Genomic DNA, 24,123 nt, shown 5'->3' with positions numbered 1-24,123 from the left:
GTGTGGGGGGGGGCGTCATTTCCGATATGGATCAATGTAATTAATTCCAAACATGTTACAAACACAGACAATCTGTTTAAATTACTTGAATAAATGGCACACATTACTAGATTTGTCAGCTGGTACGAGCATAGTGCGTGGACAGCGAATCGTTGATTAGAACAGAAGGCGGGTTAAAGCTCTTGATAGGATGTTGCTGGGATACACAGAGGATTGACAGCCCACTGAGTTTCCGGTCCTTGCTGCTGTACGGAAAACCTGCTAGTCACACAGGGAGCCACAATGGCGTTTGTAGTCTCCTTCAGACAGGGCCGTGGATGTTCTTAAATCCACTAGCATCGCCCTAAATACAGGCCTGGTTGATTCCCAGAGCCATTGATAATAAACTGGAACATTTATTGCACACGAGTATTCTATAATTTCTGATCAATATTGAGTTTATAGTAGATAAAATTGACATTAAAGGGAACATGTAAACTGTACCAACCGGGTCAAGTTTTCATTTTGTTCGAGAAACAAGAGCTGCTTTTAATGACGGCCTTTGCTTGTTTCTGAACTCTAAAAACCGTATTTCTATGGAATAAATACACCTTTACAAAACTTGACTCCGGACAACGACAGCTTTTACTAAGGGACCTTTTTCTTTTCACGAGTCAGCACGCTAGCTACTCTGCATTAGCTAGCAGGCTAGCTAGATAGAAACGGAGACGACACCACAATGCTCCGGTGTTCTGTGTGGATCTATACCATTTACTAACTCAAAGCAGAGTTTTTAGTACGGGCCAGGGCAACAACCGTGGCGTGTTTTGTTTCTACGTTGGCAAACTATGTTGGCGACGTCAATGGAATGAATTGACAAGGACTGAACGTGAGCGGCCTGGTCTGTTTGTTTCCCCCTCCCTTGTATGCTTGTTTGTACACTTGCATTTTGGAAATACTGTTCTCTCGTGAATGAATTGCCTGGGTTATCGAGCCCCGTTTGCAGGAGAGGTACCGTCGCCGACGTGAGGAATGCCTGGGTCGGACCGACATCATGGGACCAAGAGGAAGCTGGAATCTAGCATTAGCCCTGCTGCACAGGCGAGTGGCAACAGTGGTGGGCAACAACAACAGACCCAGGTCCCGCCTCATTCCTCTGCAGGGAACTTGACGAGTAAAGACGGCAAGATTCAACCCAAACCGTCTACGTCTTCATCCTCTACTGCAAGACGCAAACGGCATAAATCAAGCAAACATGGTCGCGGTGAGCCTTCGGCCGCACAGGGCCCTGGAGTTTCTACCCTCGTCGAGACGGCGCCTCCTGCCGGCAACACGGTGAAGCCTCTCGTGGAGTATGATGATATAAGCTCAGACTCGGACACTTTTTCGGACCCACCTTCTTCAAAACCATCGGAGAGTGGGGCCAAAGAACGATTAGAACCCCCCGCGGAGTTTGACAGGGCTGATGGTGGCGGCACTGCAGGAGACGGTGAGAGCAAAGTGCATAGACACTCTCGCAAAAAGCCCAAGGACCCCAGCAAAGTTAGAGACCCTGGGGATGTGGATCAGGGGAACAAGAAAAAAAGTACTAGGGACCGTGAGAAAGGGGACTCTGGAAAGATCAAGAACAGAGTTGCCCCTGTGGCACCGTCAGCCAGCTCCACATCTCGGCGCCAGGATCATCAGTCAGAGGACTCTGTGTCAAAGCGTGGGGAGGTAATGCCCACTCCCCAACAACAACCTGCTGCTAGTGTTGGTAGCGCCACTTCTTCCACCTCGTCTTCTCGCAGCAAGGAGAGCAGTCGCTCAGGGAAGTCTCGCAAGGAGAGACAACAGCGGAGAGAGGGCCATGGGGAAGGCACCAGCCGCACATCTTCCCAGAGGGCACGTACAGACAGGACTCATCGAAAGTCTTCAAAGAGCCACAAGGCGAGCCCCAAGGGCAAGCCATCAAGCAGGGGCAGCCCACGTCGTAAAGGTACAAGTTCTGCTCTGTCCCCCAGCCCGAGAAGGGGGGCTGGCAGTGACAGCCCGCTGAGCGGTGGGTATGCTCAACAGGGGGATGACAGCTACCACAGGCGCAGACAGGCTCCGCAGAGCCCCAGCCCTTACCGGGAGATGTCTCGCCGCAGCAGACAGAGGTCAGAAAGCCCCTATGGCAGCAGACACAGGTCATCCAGCTATGAGAGGGACAGTAGTCCTTACTCAAGGAGACGCTCCATTAGCCCCTACGGTAACCGCAGGTCCTCCAGCACAAGCCCCATGTCGCGGTGAGTATCACAGTTCACTTGACACCATATTTGTATCCCACTGCACTCACAAGTATTCTGTATCAAAGTGAGTTATGCGGCATGGAGACACAAACATGAGGAGGTTGATGATAATAAAGGGTTAATTTACATTAGAAAGGGGAATCCTATCCTATTATGAACCCATATTCATAGATTCGTGGAATATGTTTTTGATCCAAGACCTGAGTCATGTCACTTACCATCCTAGATCAGAGATCACTCTTAAAGGTAGGGTAAGTGATTTGCTTTGGTTAAAATAAGTGTTAAATAGCTCTATATTCTGATAGTACTCATTGCTATAGAGTGTTTGTTCAGTAAAAGGAGTCTCCTTGTCTCTCCACCTCTTTATTAAACAGAAAATGCATTTTCGTTTCAGTTTCATTTCCAATTTTATCCTACCAGGACTGAGAACTCAATCAGGATACAGATTAAACAATTGAAATTGGAAGTGATGACACTAAGAAATGAGCAGACAAAATTGGAACTGGAACACTATACAAATTGAGCTTAAAAATGGGTACTTTCTCCCGATTGGCTGCGATTTTGACACCTACCGGAAAATGTATTTTCTGTTTATTAAAGAGCTGGAGAGACAGGGAGACTCATGTTACTGAACAAACACTCTATAGCAAGTATTACTATCACAATATAGTGCTTTAACCTTTTAACAAAATACTTTTTGTTTTAACCAAAAAATATCACTTACCCTACCTTTAACATTATTTTATTTGACTATAAAACAGTGTAAATAAATAACATTCAGTGTAAACTAATGTCAGACCGATATATCTTACTGCAGCTCTTCTCTCCAAAAAATCATTGGCTGTAGCTGTGTGCCATGATTGTAGGAAGATTATTAAATCAGAAAAGCAGATAGTTGTCCAAAATGACTGCACTGTTTGCATTCAGCCATTTTATTTTTCCTTTGATAGTGTAAACTTAGTCAAACTGAGCCACTCCAGTTTCAATAGTATCCCACCAAGGCAAATCTCACGTCTACTCAAATCTGAGGGTTTTTTTATTTTAAGAAGTTGAAAAAGCTAGTAAAGGCCATATTAGGGTGACATCCCAAGTTTTTACCTGGGCCTGCTAAAATCTTTGTCAGCGAATTTGTCTAATGCTAGAAGAGGTGACAACCACCAACCTCTAAATATTTATTATATTTGATTTTAAACTTAATGTAAAACTTCTATTCTATTGACTGTATTTTCAAGAAGTTGTATCAGGAAATTGAAAGTTTTTCTCTAAATGTTCTATTTATATATTTATTTTTTGTTCTACTAGACGTTCTGGGCGCTCCAGGAGTCGCACCCCTCTGCTGTATTCCTCTTCCCGTCGGTCCTCATCGCGCTCTCGCAACAAGAAGCACTCATCATCTGGAGGAACTGGAGGTGGGAACCACAGCACCCGGCCAGCCAGCCGCTCCCCTACCACGTCACGTCTGCCACTGAATTCCAGCTTGGGAGCGGAGCTTAGCCGGCGGAAGAAGGAGCGTCAGGCTGCTGTGGCAGCTGCCCGTGGCAATGCCACTTCTACCCCTCTTCCTTCGGCACGGGGTAAGACCACAGGCCCCTCGCCGCGGGCCTCTAAAGCTGAGGCGATACACCCAGAGAAAGACTCTGCAGCAGTGGTTGAAGCGCAGCCTGTGGCCTCTGCGCCTCTGCCCCCGGACAATCCCCCTGATGAAGAGCAGGGCACTGCACCTCCAACATCATCCGCATCTCCTGCACCTCTTCTGCACCAGCCCTCTCCCCCCATGCCGCCTGGCCCAGTCACTCAGGCCCCGCCACCACCACCGCCACCCCCGCCGCCACCACCTCTGTCAGAAACCACTCTCCAACCCCCCACAGCCGTCTCCCAGCCCAAATCCCCGCCTCCAGTTCCCGCACGCAGCCCTGTCCGCCAGACCCCTCTCCTCAAGACCTCCACGCTGCCCCCACTCCCTTTGCCACCCATGCTGCTGGGAGACTCACAGGACAGGTGAGAGACCAGATAACATGTATAACCACACACACACACACACACACACACACACACACACACACACACACACACACACACACACACACACACACACACACACACACACACTTGCCAGTCCTGGTCTTATTTCTTAAGATATTGTCTCTGTCTCAGTCCAAAGAGGTCCACCCCTCCCCAAAGGCCGCCCAGGAAGGAGAAGGAAGCGCGCAGTCGGCCGTCACTGATCGACCTGCCCCTACCCCCCACCCTGCCTGGAGGTGACCACTCACCTCCACAGTCCCCCCCTCTCCGCCAGGCTCCCCCGCTACCCCAGACTGCCCTTAAAAAGAGACCAAAGTAAGTTTCTAGGGCTTTTCTCGGCTCATTAAAAGATCTGCCCTTCCCCCAGTTCCTTGTTAAGATTTTCTTATTGGTTACCTTTCTGTGTTTTCCCCAGGTTTTGCTGCCCACGCTATGGCGAGCGCAAACAGACCCAGAGCGACTGGGGAAAACGCTGTGTAGATAAATTTGATATTATTGGTATCATAGGGGAAGGAACCTATGGGCAGGTGTACAAAGCAAAGGACAAAGACACTGGTAAGAATATGGGATGAACTCAGTCACTTTACTGCCAATTGGTGTTTTGCATACTCTTGAGCAGATTGACAAATTAAATTTGTACTGGTCTGGATTGCTCTGAGCTTTTCTGAATGCTCTGTTCACCCTTCCCAGGTGAGTTGGTGGCTCTGAAGAAGGTGCGCTTGGACAATGAGAAGGAGGGCTTCCCCATCACGGCGATCAGAGAGATTAAAATCCTGCGACAGCTCAACCACCGCAGTGTGGTCAACATGAAGGAGATTGTCACTGACAAACAGGATGCACTTGACTTCAAAAAAGACAAAGGTAATCAGTGTTTTCCCTAGGTTGAAGTTGTAACAGCGGCGCTGAATAATAGTCTTTGATGGACAGGTCATGTGTCTTTGACATTGACAGCTGTCGCCGAGTCTCGGTGGCCAGGCAAAACACTAACTATGGGCAATGCCGAGGCTTCTTTTTGTATGCAAGATCATTATTAAGATGGATTTTCAAATGTTTATTTATATCTTCAATATGTTTACTTTCACTGATGTTCCGCACATTACAACCAAATAGTTGTAATGTTAAAGGAGAGTGCTGGTCATTTTAGGTTGTATGTTTGATGTGTCGCTAATCACTCACCAACATACAAAGGAACGTTGAATATTTCCAGATCTGCCCCTGTTGTCCATTCTGCAGACCCCTTACAGCGGCATAATGGGAGACGTGTGTAAGAGTGAAAATCGTCTATTATAACTGATGCAAAGTTGTTGTTTTTTCTACTACTGCTCATCGTGGAGTCTCATGATACTCAAACATGCGCTGAATGTCGCTCATGAGCTACCGTTCGTGCAGAACGACATGACGCTGGTTGCTTGTTTCTCTCACAGAACCTGCCGTCTGTGAGAGAAACAAGCAACCAGCGTGTTTGAGTTCACTCTTACACACGTCTCCCATTATGCCGCTGTAAGGGGTCTGCAGAGTGGACAACAGGGGCAGAATGTTGGTGAGTGATTAGCGACACACACAACCTAAAATGACCGGCACTCTCCTTTAAGCTTAAGTTATACCCCATGCGCAACAGTGTTGCTTCTTGACAAAACAAACAAATACAAGACTTTTTTTATTGTCTAAAGCAAATGATAATCCTACTGATCAACATTGGTTTGCTTCAATGTTGACAACTTGTTGTAACTTGATTTAATATGGCGAGATGATCCGGCGCAAAGTTAATTGACCTGAATATGAAGCAGTACAATTTTTCTGGAAATGGACAGACCCCAAGCCGTCCCATAGACTTCTGTTGTAAACAGAGAATATTCACTTAATATTCAAACATTTATTGCCAAAACCAACTTGCAGTTGATTTGGAATTCATTTGTGTGTGCTCAGAGGTAGCAACAGGAACAAGAAAAATGCTGAAGTAACGATAAAGCGTGTTGGAAGCTGTAGCAAGATTGTCTTGTAACTTTCATGGGTCTAGGCTTTTCTCCTCCCCTTAAGTGATTTTCTTTGGTTAAAATAAGTGTTAAATAGCTCTATATTCTGATAGTACTCATTGCTATAGAGTGTTTGTTCAGTAAAAGGAGTCTCCTTGTCTCTCCAGCTCTTTATAAAACAGAAAATGCATTTTCGTTTCAGTTTCATTTCCAATTGTTTCCAATCAGGATAGAGAACTCAATCAGGATATAGATTAAACAAGTGAAATTGGAAGTGATGACACTAAGAAATGAGCAGGCAAAATTGGAACTGGAACACTATAAAAATGAAGCTTAAAAATGGGTACTTTCTCCTGATTGGCTGAGATTTTGACACCTACCGGAAAATGTATTTTCTGTTTATGAAAGAGCTGGAGAGACGGGGAGACTCCTGTTACTGAACAAACACTCTGTAGCAATGATTACTATCAGAATATAATGCTTTAACCTTTTAACAACATACTTTTTGTTTTAACCCAAAAATATCACTTACCCTACCTTTAAGTGTGTAGCAAGACATGAATCGTCTGTAGGCCTACTGATAGCGCAAAATAATAAAACTTTAGTCTTTAAAGGTTTAAGACGGAGCCGTCTTCCATCGTTAAAAATATAATAATAATTTACAGAAAAATTAAGGAGCAGCGGCATCAAATCAAGCATATATATGCACGCTGTTACGTGCATATAGGGGAAGCACTGGGTAATATTGGTCATACAGTATATGTGCATCGGCAGACATGTGGTAAATTGTATAGCACCTTGGTATACACTGTAGCACCTTTATCTAGTACTATACAATCAGCACCAACCTGACACCAACCTGCTCATCGGGAGCAGTTACTGTAGGAGTTCACATTGATTGATTGAAAGTTTTATTAGGCAAAAAGAATGTAAAACATCACAATTACTTTAATAATACTTTTGACTAAAAGGTCCGTCCAAAAAAGTCCTTGCGGACTTGTTTCCGTTGGGGTCTTTGGTACATCAGCGTTTTTTCTCAAAGACACTAACCCAGGGGGAGTCGGGAGCTAACCAGGAACCTTCTGTTTCCCAAGCGGCCGCTCTCGCTCCCGATCCACTGCCGCCCTGTGCTCTTAAATCATTGTAATATGGCAAAAATACTAGGAATGTGTTGGAAATGTTTATCTGTCCACTGGGTGTAATTAAGTATACTTTGTGTGTGGGAATAATGTTGTACTTTAGCTTCCAAAACCTAACACCTTCCTCTCATTTCAGGTGCATTCTATCTTGTGTTTGAGTATATGGACCATGATCTGATGGGCCTACTTGAGTCTGGTCTGGTCCAGTTCTCTCAAGAACACATCCGTAGCTTCATGCGCCAGCTGATGGAAGGCCTCGACTACTGCCACAAGAAAAACTTCTTGCACAGAGACATCAAATGTTCCAACATACTACTCAACAACAGGTAACGGCTTAAACATAATGTCGGCGAACACAGCACACACATCCGCAATGAATGAATGGACTGTGTATTTCCAAGAATCTGGCGGTACGATACATCACGATTCAGTATATTGCAATATTGTATGCAAGGCAAATTGCACTTTAAAAAAAAAAGTGTTATAGCCATATGCATACAATCTGCTCCGTAGTAGGCTATTCAGGCAACTGAGTAAAGCCTTCATTATCCTTAATTAGCTTAATGAACTAAAGTGTCATTTATTTATAAATTTTTATTTATTTATTGCCAAAAAGAACAGATCTACAAGCTAAAGCCTGATTTATGCATATGACAGTGTCACAAACTGACTGAAAGTAGAAGTAACCAATCTACAAGCTCACAACGCATCGTGGATACAGCGAGTCGTGAGCTTATAGATCGACTATCTTCGGTCAATGTGTAACCGTCGTATTACAGAGCAAGAATTGCACATAAGAACGGTAAGAACCCATTGCATCGTGACATGTTATTTTATAGATCTGTCAGCTGTTGTTAGCTTGTTGGCTGTTAACTGTTAACGAAAGAATGCACTGGAGCAACTCAGACTATTCAAATGCATTTTTATTAACAAGGTGGGAAGTACTCAGCACCTACATATCTGTTCTTTTCAGAAAGCAACACTGTCGTGTGACGGAGCTGAGTGCCGTCTTTATTGTAGAAGTCACAAACCCACACTTAAGCCCTGAACGCTGCTAGCTTAAGTGCTTGTGCGCAACCTGCACAAATGTCTTGATTTGATGCAGTAAATAGTCACTGTAAGTCTGCAATTGATTGAGCATTGTTCTGCCTTAAGAGGTCATTGGACACTGACAAGTATGAATAAAATGGAGTATATTTGTGTTATGCAAGAAGAGGATTTCTACTCTGGTTATAGTGGAAATACCAAGAGTCTAATTGTTAATGCCTTGAATTACATTTAGTTTGTAGGATAGATGAGATGTCTGCATAGTTTATTTTATTACTATTATCTTATTAGTGTTGACTCAGCATGGCTTCCCATGCTCCATACATAAGACTGACTCCTTATCTCTCAGGTGTTCTCACTACTTTGTTTTCTTCTTGCAGTGGTCAGATCAAACTGGCTGACTTCGGTTTGGCCCGGCTCTACAATTCAGAAGAGAGGTAAGATAGATGTTTGTTTGCTGTAAACATATTTAAATTACTTCTGCGTTTATCCTGTATGGGGAGGGGCAATACCACTGAATACCATAAATGGAATATCAGATCCAGTGGAGCTAAATATGGTATTTAGGCTACAACTTCTTACCAGGCGTCCGAGAAAAAGACACACCCCGTCAATTAGCCTGGCCAGTGGCCATGAACGTTGGCCCTGCAGTTCGTCCTCTTACGTTGAATAAACTCCACTGATTTATCAGTGTGATTTGGATGTTTGGTGAGTGGAAATACATCTTTATTTTCACTGGTTTTAAGCTTTTGTGTGTGGGAACCTCCGAGCACAGTCCATAATTGGCTCTGATCATTTTCATAACATAGCAGGTGATATAGAAACTCCTGCTGGTTTACGTCGCTTTGTAAGCGGCTGTGCTTTACCGATTTTCTCACTTGCGTGAATGCGTGGTTGTGTAGTAGCTACCGTTCCGCAGCCCATACGTTTCCTAACGAGGACAGGCTCTCCATCCACTGTCCCAAGTGCTGACAGCCACAGGTCCACGTTGTAGCGACAGTGTAAACAATGTTATATAAAAAACTTTGCTGTTGTCATAATTAAACATACGTTTCTTAAATGTAACTTTCAAGTGCATTTTATGGGGAGAAAGGGAAGAGTCTTGCCTGCTGCGCTGAACCAACGTGGTCTGTCACAGTCTCAGCGTGACCTGACACACACACACAGGCGCACGGCCGAGCGTGCACAACACAGACTCATTGGGTGGCAGTGACAGCGTTCATATAAACATGCTGTGCAGTGCATGCACTCAAACTTTATTGTTGATCATGTGTGACATGATGAAAGCATTTGTTTTCACATCGGTAGGTCAGGAAATGAGTCTTCATTAGATTCGTTTCTCAGTACATTCATGGAGGAAAAAAACATTCAAAGATCTTTTCATATTGTAATTCTATTCGGCTCCCGCCCACATTTTGTTCTGACAGGACTACGGTAATTCAATCATATCATTCATTACTGCAAGTGTTCTTATCTTCCCCTTTTCAAAGTCTGGCCACTAGATGGTGCTGAACAGTGTTTAACCCTCCGATCTCAAATGCACAGAATGATAACTGAAGTGTTTGTTTAGGCACTGGGTGGCATTAATGTTCCACCATTAGAACCTGCAGAATCTCATTTTATTCCATCTCTTCTTGCCTCTAGTCGGCCGTACACTAATAAAGTAATCACGCTATGGTATCGTCCCCCTGAGCTCCTCCTGGGAGAGGAGAGGTACTCTCCAGCCATTGATGTATGGAGCTGTGGGTAAGCGTGATCTGTGGATTGACTCAATTTGATCTTATTTGTTTTATAATCACTAGCTGTATTTATTCTTTCATAATTCATTTTTACATCTTTAATACATAATTGATTGGTTTGCAACTGTGAAGCTGTGTGGTTGCTAATATATCTAAATGTGTCCATTGTTGCCTGTGCCCAGCTGTATTCTGGGAGAGCTTTTTACCAAGAAGCCCATCTTCCAGGCCAACCAGGAACTACTGCAGCTTGAACTCATCAGGTATGCTTCCATTTGCGGCCAGGACAAAAGAAAAACATTGTTTGTCCATCAGCCACACTGGCTGATACATTCCCAAGATTCACCACCAGCCACTTTGGCCAAATAGCAGGGATGTGTTGATACAATACTCAGTATCAGTATATAACATTCAATTGCAAGGAATACATTCTCAGTCACCACCACAACTGATTTCAGTCATTTGGATTCCATTGAGGCTAGCATCTCTTGGCCTGTAACTTTAACACTGCTGCTCTGCACCATGTGACTGGTAAAGTCAAGCCCTGGCCTTAACTAATAATATATATTTTTTTTTTAAGATTAAAAGAGTAATTGAATTGAGCAAACTAGCTATAGAATACCTGCTTCTGTACTTATTCAGAAGCATCTTCCATAAAACCCTAATGGTCTCATATTTCATAGAATCTTAAAGCTTTAAGGTTAAAGCCCCAGTCGGTGATTTCTTCAACTGGTTGGCTGTATTTAGGACAGCAAGAACATACATTTAGAACAATAATGCAGAAACATAATTGTACAAATGATGCTAATTGTTTAACCAATTTTGGGCGGGAACCCCTATTTGTAACTATACCTTTCAAGACGGGAACCCCTTTTGGGGTTCTTGTTGCTATGTACAGTATATATAGCAACATACATTTTTGGTATTTTTTAAATATATATATATTTTTTCCCAGAAAACTTAGGTCAGGATTTAGGGTTTTTTAGAATCGGCCTCAGGTCTAAATGGATTAAGAAACGAAATGCAAGTGTGGGGGTGCAATCGCTGATTGAGACGTCACTTGACCTGACAAATTGTTTAATTTGTGAGATTTTCCTTAGCTTTAATCCCTTCAATTTCGTAATGTCGGTCCATTGTGCCATTATCAATAAGTCCCATATGCATATACATGCATATTGCATGTATATGCATATGGGACTTGGACGGGTGGATATCTTATTGTACCATGCAGAGGTGTAGCACACATCTCTTGAAAATATTCGAAAAAAATTAAGTAAACTATACATGACAAGAACGGAGGTAATAGCATACACTCTGTCACATTTCGCTAAAACAAGCAATTGCCAGACAACCAATTATTATCTAATCACAGCGCGGCCGACTATCCCTCCAGGCTCTAGATTTGGGGCCACTGGCACTGTTTCTTTTACCTTTGGAACTATTGTGCAAACATGCAAAAAATGTCTTTCAAGCTGCAATGTACCCGAGTATGCATGAATCATACTCCAGACAACCTGTTCCATGCGTACCAGGGTACGGATCACCTTTCCGTACCCCGGTACGGTACGCAGCGTTCACAGTAATTACAACACCTGGCAAGTGTACCCGGGTGCATACTCGGGTCCCTATTCTGAATCCGTCCTAAGCCATTACATCTTAACAAACAGGACTTGAGGGATGGAGGGCCTCCAACATTTTTTTGTGGATGCATTTTTAGACCAAAGTAACCATTTAAGTCCAGGCCTTTTGAGGGGCCCCCTACCTTGAGGCACTGGGTAGTCTGTTCCACTATTCCCCCAACTACGATTTCTCAGGCACAATGGACCTAAATTACGAAATGTAAGGGAGAACACTAACATCAGAATAGCATTTTAATGAAGTGTGGAAAGTTTCATGTTATTTCCAGGGGGAATGAATAGGCCAATATATAGTGTGTATATTTCAATGTACAGATAATTGATTGAGTACAGATAATATTTTTTTGTATATATAAATCACTCTGGATTAAGAGAATTTAGGCTAAATGCCTAAATTGTAACGTGTATATATATCTCAAGACAAACTAATAAATATATATCAAATACAATTAAACCTTATAAGAGTTACAAAGAACCCACATGTCAAAAACGCTGGTGTGGTCCTTTGAGAGGAGAAAGATGGCAAAAGAGTAGAATGCAATATATACATAGCCTATTAACAGTTTAATAGTTTTTTAAGAACACAATTATCTGATCGTTATCAGCATGGCTGGTTAACTGCATGAGAGGTTGGTTCATGAGACCAACCACAGTCAGTCAACCAGCATTTGGCAGCTGACTAGCATTACTTTACCACCCATAGACCCTCAAATAATAACAATGAATAGGTTAATTCCTTGAGCCAGTTCTAGGCCTGGCTCAGGGAAGAGGACACCCCTGCCATTTATAGTCCACCATGGGCACCGTTGGAGGTGCGAAAGGCCCAAGGCCTAACAGGAAGACCATCTGTATGAAATACTGCTATTCTTCTAGTAAAAGTAACCATCCCATTAATAAATGTCCACAAGTTTGATTTGATTTCTGCTGGAGTCAGCCAACGTGTTGATCCTTGAGTTCCAAGTCACTGTGTGCCATACCTACTAACTCATAACTCACTCTGGACAGGAGCGTCCACTAAATACCCAAAATGTAAATTTGGCTGCACTCAGGTCAGGTCAGCTTTTACAACCGTATTAGCAAGACTTTTATGGAAATCTCCCAAGGCTCCATCTATCTCTGTGTGGCCCAGGATGTTTTGTATTTCCTTAAGTAAGGAAAAAATAAGTGCAACTCTGCAAATTGTTTCCATAAATGGAACCCTCTCATAAACTGCTTTTACTCCTTATAAACCCTGCCCCCTGACTGAGCCCCTCACCTCACCCCCTTTATATCTGTCCTCTTTTCTATTTGTTTGTTGTTTTTTGTTTGACTCATTTACTTTTTTATTTCTAATGATAATGGTGTCAACTTCATTTGTCATTTTATACACACTATTTAACTGCAATTACCTTTGTTTTGCTTGTTTGAAATTCTGTATGCATTCACATGACTATTATCAGCTGCTCAGAGTTTTCTGAGCAGGGGTACAAATGTAAATGTGCTTAAGTACCTCTACTTTTGTATTTATTACCTAAGAATCTTCAATGAAAATTGTATAGGTCTTTCGTCTCACTCTTCCTTGTTCTGCTCTTATGTCCCTCCTTCCCAGCCGCCTGTGTGGAAGCCCCTGTCCTGCAGCCTGGCCTGATGTCATTAAACTACCCTACTTCAACACCATGAAACCCAAGAAGCAGTACAGGCGACGACTACGGGAGGAGTTTGCCTTGTATGTGGCTTAACATCTAAACCCCATACGTTGTTGAGCGGAGTCCCTCAGGGGCTCCATATTAGCGGCCTTTCTGTTTTCGCTCCACATAAATAATCTTAAGGTTTTCCCCAGAATACGGATGCTGAGGTTTAAGTCAGTCCTACACTGTAGCTGTTATCAAACTTCTGTCTGGCTCTGTTGTTGAAACCCCCTCTCTCTCTCCCCCTCAATCACAGTCTGCCTAGTCACGCTTTGGACTTGCTGGACCGTATGCTAACCCTTGACCCGGCACGGCGCTGCACATCAGAACAGGCTCTGAACAGTGACTTCCTGTTTGACATTGAGCCCAGTCAGATGCCCCCACCAGAGTGAGTTTCCTGACAAACCTGGAAAATTCTCTCTCCTTATCACAATGTTATCTACTAGAACCAGTGGTTTACAACCTTTTTCATGCCAAGGACCCCTAAATTTATATACATTTGGCCGCGGACCCCCAAATGTTTTGTGCCAGGGACCCCCAGAAGCAAAAATTTGAGTAAAAAAAAAAACATACAGTATATTCAAAGATATGCACACATTTTCAAGATTTAAGAAAAAAATAGCAGATCTACAAGCTCATAGCGCGGTATGAGCTTGTAGATCTGCTACTTTTGAATAGCGAAAGCTAAGCGGTTAAAACGATTGTGACTCTATGTTAACTAATTTAGCTGGGGACCCCCTGGTACCTCCCCAAGGACCACTGGTGGTCCCCGGACCACCGGTCGAGAACCACTGTACTAGAACACTGCAATAGATAACTATTCCATCCTGACTTACGATTGGTTTATTTCCATCTCCTCTCCCTCTGTTCATCATTTCTGTTTCCATCAATCGTGCCCTTCATGCCTTCATGCATTGTGTTTCTGTCTCTGTGCCATTTGTTGCTCTCAGTCTCCCGCACCACCAGGACTGTCACGAGCTGTGGAGTAAGAAGAGAAGGCGCGCGCGTCAGAGCGGTCTGCCTGAGGATGTGCCTGTGCCCAAAGTGCCCCGTAAGACCCCAACAGGGCCCTCTAGTGGAGAGAACAGTCGGCCCCAGGCCAGCCCTGCTGGTGCCCCACCCCCACCACCTGGAAGACCACCCACCGCCGCAATCTCAGCCAATGAGCTGTCAGGTAACTGCTGCAACACACCATTTAACCACCGGCAACCTGGGAGATTAGATCTCCTTTGTCTGTGAGACGCTAAGGCAGTGTTTCAGGAAAAACATACAAACGTGCAAATGCAGTCAGGAGTCGCTCCTCTGACAGAGTAGCACTCCCAAGTGTTTTAGTGTGTCAACGTTCCATCCTATGGTCATTGAAAAACTGGACAAGATATTGAATATACATGTATAGGTTGATCTGACGCCTTTTGTAAGAATGATTACAAATCCTGTTTCCGTTCTGTGAAATGATTTCCTGAGTGAGATCCATTAATGTAGCCAAAATAAAACCAAAGCATTTCAAAATGGATGCCAGCAAAGATTGATTATGGAAATTGCAATAGATGTCATGGAATGTGATCAGCAAAAAGGATTCTTTTTTTTCTCCTCTCCTATTAGTCAAATACGTGTCAAAACGCTGTTCATGACTCTGGTTCCATGTGTGTTAATGTGTTCAGGCCTGGGAGCTGTAGCAGAGCAGTTGAATCGGACGGAGATGGCTGTGCTTCTGAACCTGCTCCAGGGGCATTCAGACCTCAGCCAAGTGGCTCAGCTCCTTAACATCTCCAACCCAGAGAGCCTCAGCCAGACCCTGTCCGCGCTCAATGAGGCTTCCCACCACCAGGGGGCTCCAGACGACCAGCAGGCCCAGCCTACCAGGTCTCAGCCCCCTGAACCACCGCCTGAACCACAGGAGCCATCCCCAGTGCCTGCAGAACCGGTCCTCACCCAGGAAGAGCAGGCCAACCTGCTGGCCATCATTTTGAGCAATATGATCCAGCCACAGGCCGAGGGTGCAGAGCAAACCGATGAGAGCAATGGTGTCCAGTCAGAGGAGGCGGTAACGCGCGGCTCATCCGCCTCCGCTGCCGACCGCAAGGGCAAGTCTGGGTTTAAGCTCTAGGGGTAAAATAAAAGGCACCAGGGTCAGGTGGAAATCACTGGGGACTGTATCCATGTGCAGATCAGGGCAGAGGACAAGTCAAATTCTCTCAAATCAAGTTTTGTAAACGAAGGTTCCTTTAGGCCATACAGATTTAATAAAATGTTTGACAGGTATTGGAATATATCTGCTATAAACAAATACAGGCTTAACTATAAATGTCCAGAGATGCTGATAATTCTTAAGGCCTTTTAAAAGAAAGAAAGGAAAAGCAATTCTTCCGTTAATAATGTGACAAAAAGATGTCGTAAACTACCTTGTGAATTTAAAGGATCAACCGACCACATGAAATGTTTAAGATTGCTAGGTTCCTTTTGGTGGATAATCTGTCCACTCATCACACACTACTCCCTCTCGTTACCCCCCCCCCCCCACCCACACACGCAATGGACGGCAGTGGCTCATGAGGTAGAGCGTCCGTCTTGGAATCGGTAGGTTCCCGGTTTGATACGGCTCCCCCTGGCGGCGTGTCAGAGTGTCCTTGAGCAAGGCACTGAACCTCTAACTGCTTTCGATGAGCAGGTGCACCATTTACACACACACACAACGGTCTTCTCTTTTTTTTTTTTACCCTTGCATATACTACAAACGTAAATCTGGTAAGTCGAGATGTCTGACTAGTGTTTACGTGACCCTGGTCACCTAGAAAGGGCTCTGTGCACATGGACATGTCCCACTAGTGTGACGAATAAACCGAGGGTGTAGTTATTCGTTTTAGGACGATCATGGTTCACACTGTACTCTTCCCTCCACCTCTGCCTTCTTCCTGTTTCTTTCTCACAGTCTTTGTTGCTTGTATCTTTCCCATTCCCACACGTGTGTTTTATTCCTCACTTCATTTCATTAAAACCGGTGTCATGGATTCTTTTGCAGGAAACGATGTTGCTTTAAAACAGTCTGTAATGTCAGCAATTTTTTTGAAGAAAGTCTAATAAATTATAAAGTGCAAAATAAATGTTTTGAATCTTTAGACTTTACCTGCATGTGTTTCTTTTAGCTTTGGTTTGTCACACCTTTTCTTTTCTTTTATTTTGACTGTTCACATTGAATTAGATATTGTATGAAAACACACCAGTGTTATCAGTAGGCAGAATGAAACTATTTTACACTAACAATCCTGTTTCCTTGGAAACGGTCTCCAGGGGTTTATAGCTGAGTAGTCAAGATAAATGGCTGAAAGTGTCTCATAGCTTTGTTGCATTACCGTAAAACGGGGAGATGTCATATAAACCTATAAAATCTACAAAATGTCCCATACACAAGTCACCCTTTCTGTCAATCTCGTTAACTTGCCCCTCCTAAGAGTTCCTCACCCAGTGTGGACGTGATGTTCCTCTAAACTACGTCTGCATTTATTTTTGGCACTCTTGAATGGCAGTCATTGACTTCTTACATTGCGTACAAGATTACAAAATCCTATTGCACCCATGAAGTAAGTCGCTGTTAATGTGTGTTAATGGTACTTAGTTTAAACAAAAAAAAGTAGAAACAGATTGTATACATACCTTGTTACTGTACTTCTCTAGGTCCATGAATGGGGGTGATTTTGTTGCACAACAAAGCAAAGATCTAATTGTAAACGTTTACAGCATTGACTTCAATGTGACATGAACAAAGCAAAATAATGATTTGTAGTTAACATTAAACCATAAACTAATGGCATATCCAATGATTTGCATCTAGAATTAATTCGGTCGAATATGTTACCTTGTAGAATGTTAGTTAACTGTGCCATATTGAGTTTTATGTCCATTATTTCAATATTTTAAATGGCATTTCATGTGAGATGAGCCATAAAAGACAAGGCAGGCAATATAAAGGGATTTGTTTTTGAGGATGTCTACAATATATGTCCTGTGTGTAGGTGCCATAATGAATTTCTCATCCCAGCTCAATCACAGTTTTGTTCCCCCTCTGTCCCCATTCAGGTGGCGTAATATTAAAAAGGAAACCAGTTGGGACCGATCGGGCCCCTTCAGCTACAGATCATCGTCCCCCGTCTCCGCCCGGACCTCCGCCATCAGCTCTCTTACGTGGACAGAAACAGCAAGTCAACTCAGAGACCCAGCCTGGCCAGGACATCAGCCCCACTGTGGCAGCCGCCTTGCTTCAGCTCATCTCCCAAAAGGACTCTGAAGCTGGGGCGCCCCAACGCGGCAAGAACCCCTCTCCAGCTGTGGACACTCCTGCTCGGGCTCAGCCCCCACGACCGTGGGTGGCAGACTCTCCCCCTAAACCCTCCACTGCAGCTGAGGCCCCAGCAGGACTGGTGACTTCTACCGCTGCTACTACAGTACAATTCCCCAAGGACCAGGACCTCCGCTTCTCCCATGGAGCTGCCCGCTGATTCTTGGTTCCTTGAGAAAGAGATCTGGGCAGCACAAGGCACAACACTAACACCACTCGCCTAAAGAAAAGGTTGAAGAAGTGGGGAAAAAAGAGGGACACCTGTGACCTGACCAATTATGACTCAAAGGGCCATCTCCAGGTGAAAACCCTTATGTAGGTTTTGAATGTTGAATAAAAGTATTTTGCAATGGACAATGAGGATCAGTGACTGAAGAACATGGGTCTTCAGAAGAGTGTTGATTAGCTCCCTGTCCCTCTTAACGACCTGGCTGGATGATTTTCTCTCCAAATGAGTGGCGCACATGAATTGGGATCAGCTCTGATTTAGTTTAATTCATTTCCATTCCAAATCAAATGATTGTGTCCTGCAGGTCCCACTGATGATTAGGCAATCATGTGTTACTGATAATTGGTTCGGTTAGAGCAGTGTATGTAAAACAGTGCAATTGAAATGTGAAAGCACTGGCAGGGTATGTGCAGATAAGAGGTTTTGAACGCCCTGATATAAAACACTGGATCACAGAAATAGTTTTCTGTTGAACTTTAGATATGCTGGCTAGATCCCTGATATTCAACCTTGTGCCTCCTTTTGTGGCTTTAGCGACCCCTGAATGATCTTGGCCTTGGTGGAAAATATTGAACAACTTCGCTCCTGTGGGTGGCACAAACGTAAGTGAAATGTGTACATGGGGCTTGTTATTTTCCTCGTCTTGACCTAGTGGCTCTTATACATTTTAAGTTGTCCTCGTCGCAACCATTTTTGTTTAGCTAAAAATGTGTTGTATGTCTTGAGAGCGACATACAACTAAGGCCTCAGTGTCTTGCTCACGGACATTTGACGTATATCTGTTGTGGGAATTGAACTGGGGAGCCTTTATGCTACATTTACTCTAGCCACTCTGTCTCTTGAAACACAATATGCTGGGACCAACAGTACATGTTCTTCCTTTCACTACTAGCTAACCCTCTGTGTTGTGCTAAATCTGAACTTGTTCCCAGCAGTCTCAAACAAGGATATACAGTAAACCACTCTTGCTCACACTACTCTGCTAGCCACAGCTTGAAGCTACATACACACAACCTCTAAAGTTTTTCCTGGTGGACTCTGATGGTCTCTTCTGATACATCTGCCTTTTGCCTCCCTGCCAGTCTGTGCTTCAAAAGCTTTTTGTGTTATTTTCTACTTAAACGACAAAGAAAGACACATGCCTAAAATGAATATGTCCCACGGTTACCTTTTCATTTAGTTTTTGGGTTGTTTTGCTTGGAAAGGGATAAGGAAGCGAAACGTGCTAAAGTTTCGTTTGTCAACAAAAGATATTTTGTAATATGTGTTTTCTTGTTTCCGTTTATTAAAGGAAGTCATGCGACCAGTTATCTGTGGTGCAGGTTCATTAGTTAAAACATCTCTAAATAGCCACCAGGTGGTGGACATGCCCTCAGATACCATGGCATGGGCCATAGGTCCCTCATTAATAAAAGCACACATTCATCCCTCAACATGCCAGGCAAAAATGTGGTAATGTAATGTCACTTTTAATTTGACCTGGGCCAAAACCATGTACCGTAGGAGTTTTTCAGCCCTGACCTAGCAGGCCAGCGTCATTGCGCATGAGTTGTACAGAAAATTCCAGGCCTAATCTTCCAATAAGGAAAAGCCCAATAGGCCTATAACTATACCTCTTAGCAATCATGTTAGTGATATATGTGTGTTTATTTTATAAACTGTTTAGTCCTTTGACCAATCCCTTATGAACGTTGATGAGAACCATACTGTAGATTGGACCGTTTCGGTTCCATTTGCTTACATTTGAACACTCAGAGTTAAATTAACACAGGATCTTACTGTGTGAGGTTCATATTCGTGAGCTTGTGCGTGCGTGTGCCCACGCTGGGTTTGGCCCCATGCACCCCAGACCCATCCCTCCCTTGGCAGGCTTACAGAGCCGCTTACCCCCCTGGCCCACCAGGCAGACTGTAGCCCAGCTGAGCCCACTGTGAGAGATCCCTTTTGAGTGGAGGCAGTGTGAGGCTCACCTGCCCTCTAGCACAGACCCAGTGTGAGTCGGGACGAGAATGTGCAAATGTGTGTGTGATGTCTGTAGATGTGGCCAATGAGAGCGCGTGTACGTGTATGTATGTCTCTGTCTGATGTGGTTGCCCATCGGGACTCCAAATAATGGTAAATGTGCCCGCAGGGAGTTACCATAGGAGAAGTAGTGGGCAATGCCAGTGCCAAGTCACAGAGACCAGACGAATAAATCAGGATTGAGCAGAGAAGAGAAGGAGGCACAGGAGGCTTTGCCATCAATCAGAAAGGCACCTCATGGGCAGTGCCCATAAAAGTGCTGTCCTGCCAGTCTGAAGCTCATCCTCGCCATGACAGAGACTGGCACGACTGCGGTAGGCAGTATCCATTTTGAATGCTGTTCTGTCACTTTCAACAATCTCCGGTCGTTTTGAAAAATTATGGCAAATAGCTTGACAAAAACAGTCACTGGCACATAACAGTACATGAGATTGTGTTATTTTTATTCCCTCTTCTTTATTGTGAATAGAGAATTTGAGTGGTTTGCCATGTTTTCACTGTCCCATTTGCTTTTGTTTTTGTTACTGATTTTAAGTGTTGGGGTTCAAAATCATCACTGATTTTGTGTCCAACAATTATACTGTAGAGAGCTAGAGTGGACAAGTGTAATGTTTTACATCTGTTAAAAATGGTATTCTAGGCCTGGTAGCCTATAGCAAAAAAGTAGATGTACACTAAATAGAGATGTGAGCCACACATCGTCAAAAGACAATTCCCTGCTGTATGCAGATTCAGCATGTTCATAGAGTTTGTACTTGTGTCTGCCAACTAGATCTATCAGCCACTATAGCCATTGAAATGATGGTACATTTTGATGTAGCTTTTAAATGTTTCTATTTTACCAGACACACAAATCTGAAGTCCTGTAAAGCAGCTAAACGTTGCTGATCAGTTTTGAAATATACAAGCCACCATGGTCAGAGGTCATAATTCGTTAAAAAAGTTTACATTTTTATACAGTCAAGACCTAATCCTAAACTGAAATTGAATTGAGCCGAACAATCCACTCCACTGCAAGAATACAATACACAGTGTTGATTTATCCATTTGTAACTTATGGGACCCTTATGGGTCAATTTAGTTCCATTTGAAGTCTCTGAGTTAAATTAACACGAACGCTGAGGATTTATTGTGTATCTGTGCCATGTTTAACCTGGTTTTGACCTGTGAAACAACCTAGGAATTAATGTCCAACGTCTGCTAACCTGCCAATCTGCGCTGGTTTGTGTGGTGTGGTTTTGTCGCTGAAGCAGGAGGCATGGAAAGGGAAGCAGATGCAAGAATGTGGTGAGGAGGACATTGATGGACAAGAGAAGGAAGACATACTGAACATGGAGAGGCAAAATAAAAGTAAGCAAGCCTATGTTATACAACACATTGAACTCCAGAATCCATATTCTGGGGGGAACATTAGCCTGATATAGCAGAATAGTTGTGAGCTTGTAGATTGGCTATTTTTGGCGAAGAGATTTGTTATAGACAGAAAAGGTGTCCCGAGTACAGCTGCAACATAGGTCTGCTATATTATAAAGGTGTTGATTTTAAGGTGGAATGTGATAACCTAATTGATGTCAATTACAGTAGGAGTTTTTGGGTCACACTCTTGGCTGTCACCTAATTTGTGGGTCGGCTATTATAAGTGTTCGTATGTGCCGTGATAATGTGAAGAATGCTGATGAGATCCTAATGATGCATGATTTCTCAAACTAAAACTGAAATGTTAACCAAAATAAAATAGAATCCAAATTAGCACAATTTTAGTATTCCTATAAGTAAGTGTGTGTGCGTGTGTGTACTGCTGTCTATGGACAACTATAGACAGTCGACAGTCGCCTGTATGCATGGAAAGTGTGCATAGTGTTTATTGGACCCCCTATGTGCACTTGTGCAGTGACAGTCTCTCCCTAAGCCATGCTACCGTTTGATGAGACGTTGAGACTCTGATCAGTGGCTATGTAATGTATGTAATCTCTGGGTGGGGAGACGGGGTCTCCCAGAACCCCACTGGCACTGCTAAGACACGCACACACACACACACACACACACACACACACACACACACACACACACACACACACACACACACACTGCTCTATAGACCAATTATTTGTTTACCAACATTGAGACTGGACGCAAAGGTGATTGTTTCATGCAATCAATTCCCAACATATAGTTTCGGGGCGTGCTGGTTTCAGTTCATTCAACCTCCTCTTGTGTGTTGGCTAGTGAGGCGCGTCTTAGCGAGACATCCATGACAGAATGGGTTTCATTTGGTGCCGGCCTGCGCACGCATACTGGTTCTTATCAGTATGACGTCGTCTGTTAAGGGGTCTATTAATAGTTAACACAGCACTATAATATAGTTTTTTTTCCCCCCAACTTGGATCCTTTAATTCTTGGATTTTGGCACCCAACGACACAGCAAGTTGTTCGGGGTCGATGTACTGTAAAATTCTCGCTACTAATCTCTAGTGATTTGTATTGCCTCCAACACTCTTTTCCTTTGTTTTGCCTCCAGTTAGCGCGATTATGTAATCCATGACATTGACGCAAAATGGGCATATAGTCGCCTGTAAGAGGCCTACTTTGTACAGGCTTGATATGAATGTGAGGAGAGAAGATGACCATTGCAATGAGTCGCCCCCTGTAGAATCTACAGGGTGAAAGTGATATATTGTATTTATAGCAGTGACTGAGACAACAGGCTGAAAAACAAAGCATGTTTCAATGGAATGGTGAAAGGCAGGCTAATGGTTAACCACTTAAATCCTATATATACTTAATGACTGGGGTCCCCCAGGGGTCTATACTTGTTCCCCTCCTTCTTCACCTAATATGACATGCCAGAATAGGGACGATATGTGGTTAACTTCTCTGATTTTATTTAGAGAAGAGATGCATGCGCGCTCGCACGCACACACACACACACACACACACACACGCATCCAACTGTAGGCGATGAACAGCTAGTGAAACAAGAGCTGTATATTTCTAGCCCAATAAAAGTAGTATTCTTCTAATGGCAAGATATTTACACCCTGTCACCATCCTAGCCAAGCTGATTATACTAGAAAACATTTAAATTATGAATGCAACTTAGGTAGGGAAAGAGTTATGCTGTCTTCAGTGCAGTCTGAGCCACTCTTTGTCTCCTCTCAAACAAAATTTAATGTCAGCCATTCTGTTTATGGCTACATTTTTTATTTATGTGATATTTCAAAAACTGATTGACTTTATTCCAGTGGTGATATATGGTTTACTGCTGTATGGGAGTGCTTTATTGTTGCCATAACGCTATCTCCATTTCTTCTCAGTTTATAGTTTAGTGCGCAACTGCTGGCACACTCTGCCCTCTTCATTGTTATTCCTCTATACAGCTGAACAAGCAAGCAGGGATTCTTAACAAAAGCACTTTTTTTTTTTGCTTTACCAGAAAACGTCTGTAGATTTAGAAGACATTCATTTCCTTTTTCAGTGGTCAGGGGTGTAGTCAGTAAAGTAATAGGTCACCTCTAGAACCATAAGCACCCCCGCTAGGCCTTCTCTCCTATGTCTCAACCAATACCGTTGCTATGTCAAGAATGTCGGGGGGGGCGAATTAGTTTTGTTTCCCTTGAATCTTTTTGTCTTTGAATCTCACAACTATCTTCCCTTCAATCTAAGACACACCATTTATGTTCCTCACATTTTCCAGCACATCTGACTGACTGGGTAGATCTTTACCGTGTCTCCATCAATAATTATCTCTCCCTGCCGATGCTACCTCTTTAAGAGCAGAGGGGCTGCTGGGAAGGCAGGCAGTGAGGGGGAGGAGGTGGGGAGTGATGGTGGTGTGGGTGGATGGGAGGGGGGGGGGGGTTGTTGGGGGGCGGCCCTGCAGGACCATTTGTGCTCAAGCTCATTTGCACAGCGACACTTAATTGGCTACAACAATTAATTAATGTGTTGGAAAGTTGGCACAAAAAGTTCATTTAAGAGGGTTTTAATAAGCAATTAGAGGAAAAGCAGCGAAGAGGGGGAATTACTGGAGAGGAAAGAGAAAAGGGTAGAAGGAGTGAAAGTCTGG

At 43.6% G+C, this 24,123-nt stretch overlaps 1 protein-coding gene across 1 annotated transcript; it reads left to right on the top strand.

Moving 5' to 3' along the window:
* The first annotated feature begins 257 nt into the window (after positions 1–257).
* cdk12 (cyclin dependent kinase 12) lies at positions 258–19,343 on the top strand. The gene is made up of 14 exons (XM_084072367.1): positions 258–2,249; positions 3,555–4,250; positions 4,407–4,589; positions 4,690–4,829; positions 4,965–5,135; positions 7,523–7,712; positions 8,814–8,870; positions 10,078–10,179; positions 10,355–10,432; positions 13,395–13,511; positions 13,730–13,861; positions 14,424–14,647; positions 15,135–15,557; positions 17,548–19,343. The coding sequence occupies exons 1-14, from the start codon at positions 1,012–1,014 to the stop codon at positions 17,964–17,966; spliced, it is 4,170 nt and encodes a 1,389-aa protein (XP_083928493.1). The 5' UTR covers positions 258–1,011; the 3' UTR covers positions 17,967–19,343.
* Positions 19,344–24,123: the final 4,780 nt, after the last annotated feature.

This window comes from Gymnoscopelus microlampas (genome assembly GCF_963454915.1).
Source record: "Gymnoscopelus microlampas genome assembly, chromosome: 11".
Classification (NCBI taxonomy): Eukaryota; Metazoa; Chordata; class Actinopteri; order Myctophiformes; family Myctophidae; genus Gymnoscopelus; species Gymnoscopelus microlampas.
The sequence above is the reverse complement of the archived record's forward strand: the minus strand, read 5'-3'. Positions and strand labels throughout refer to the sequence as shown.

Bases quoted from the DNA above. Each gene is read 5' to 3' on its own strand.
- cdk12 (XM_084072367.1), top strand. From the start codon at position 1,012: ATGCCTGGGTCGGACCGACATCATGGGACCAAGAGGAAGCTGGAATCT. The intron at 4,251-4,406 runs GTGAGAGACCAG...TCTCTGTCTCAG, and splicing joins CTGGGAGACTCACAGGACAG to TCCAAAGAGGTCCACCCCTC. The intron at 15,558-17,547 runs GCAAGTCTGGGT...GTCCCCATTCAG, and splicing joins CTCCGCTGCCGACCGCAAGG to GTGGCGTAATATTAAAAAGG.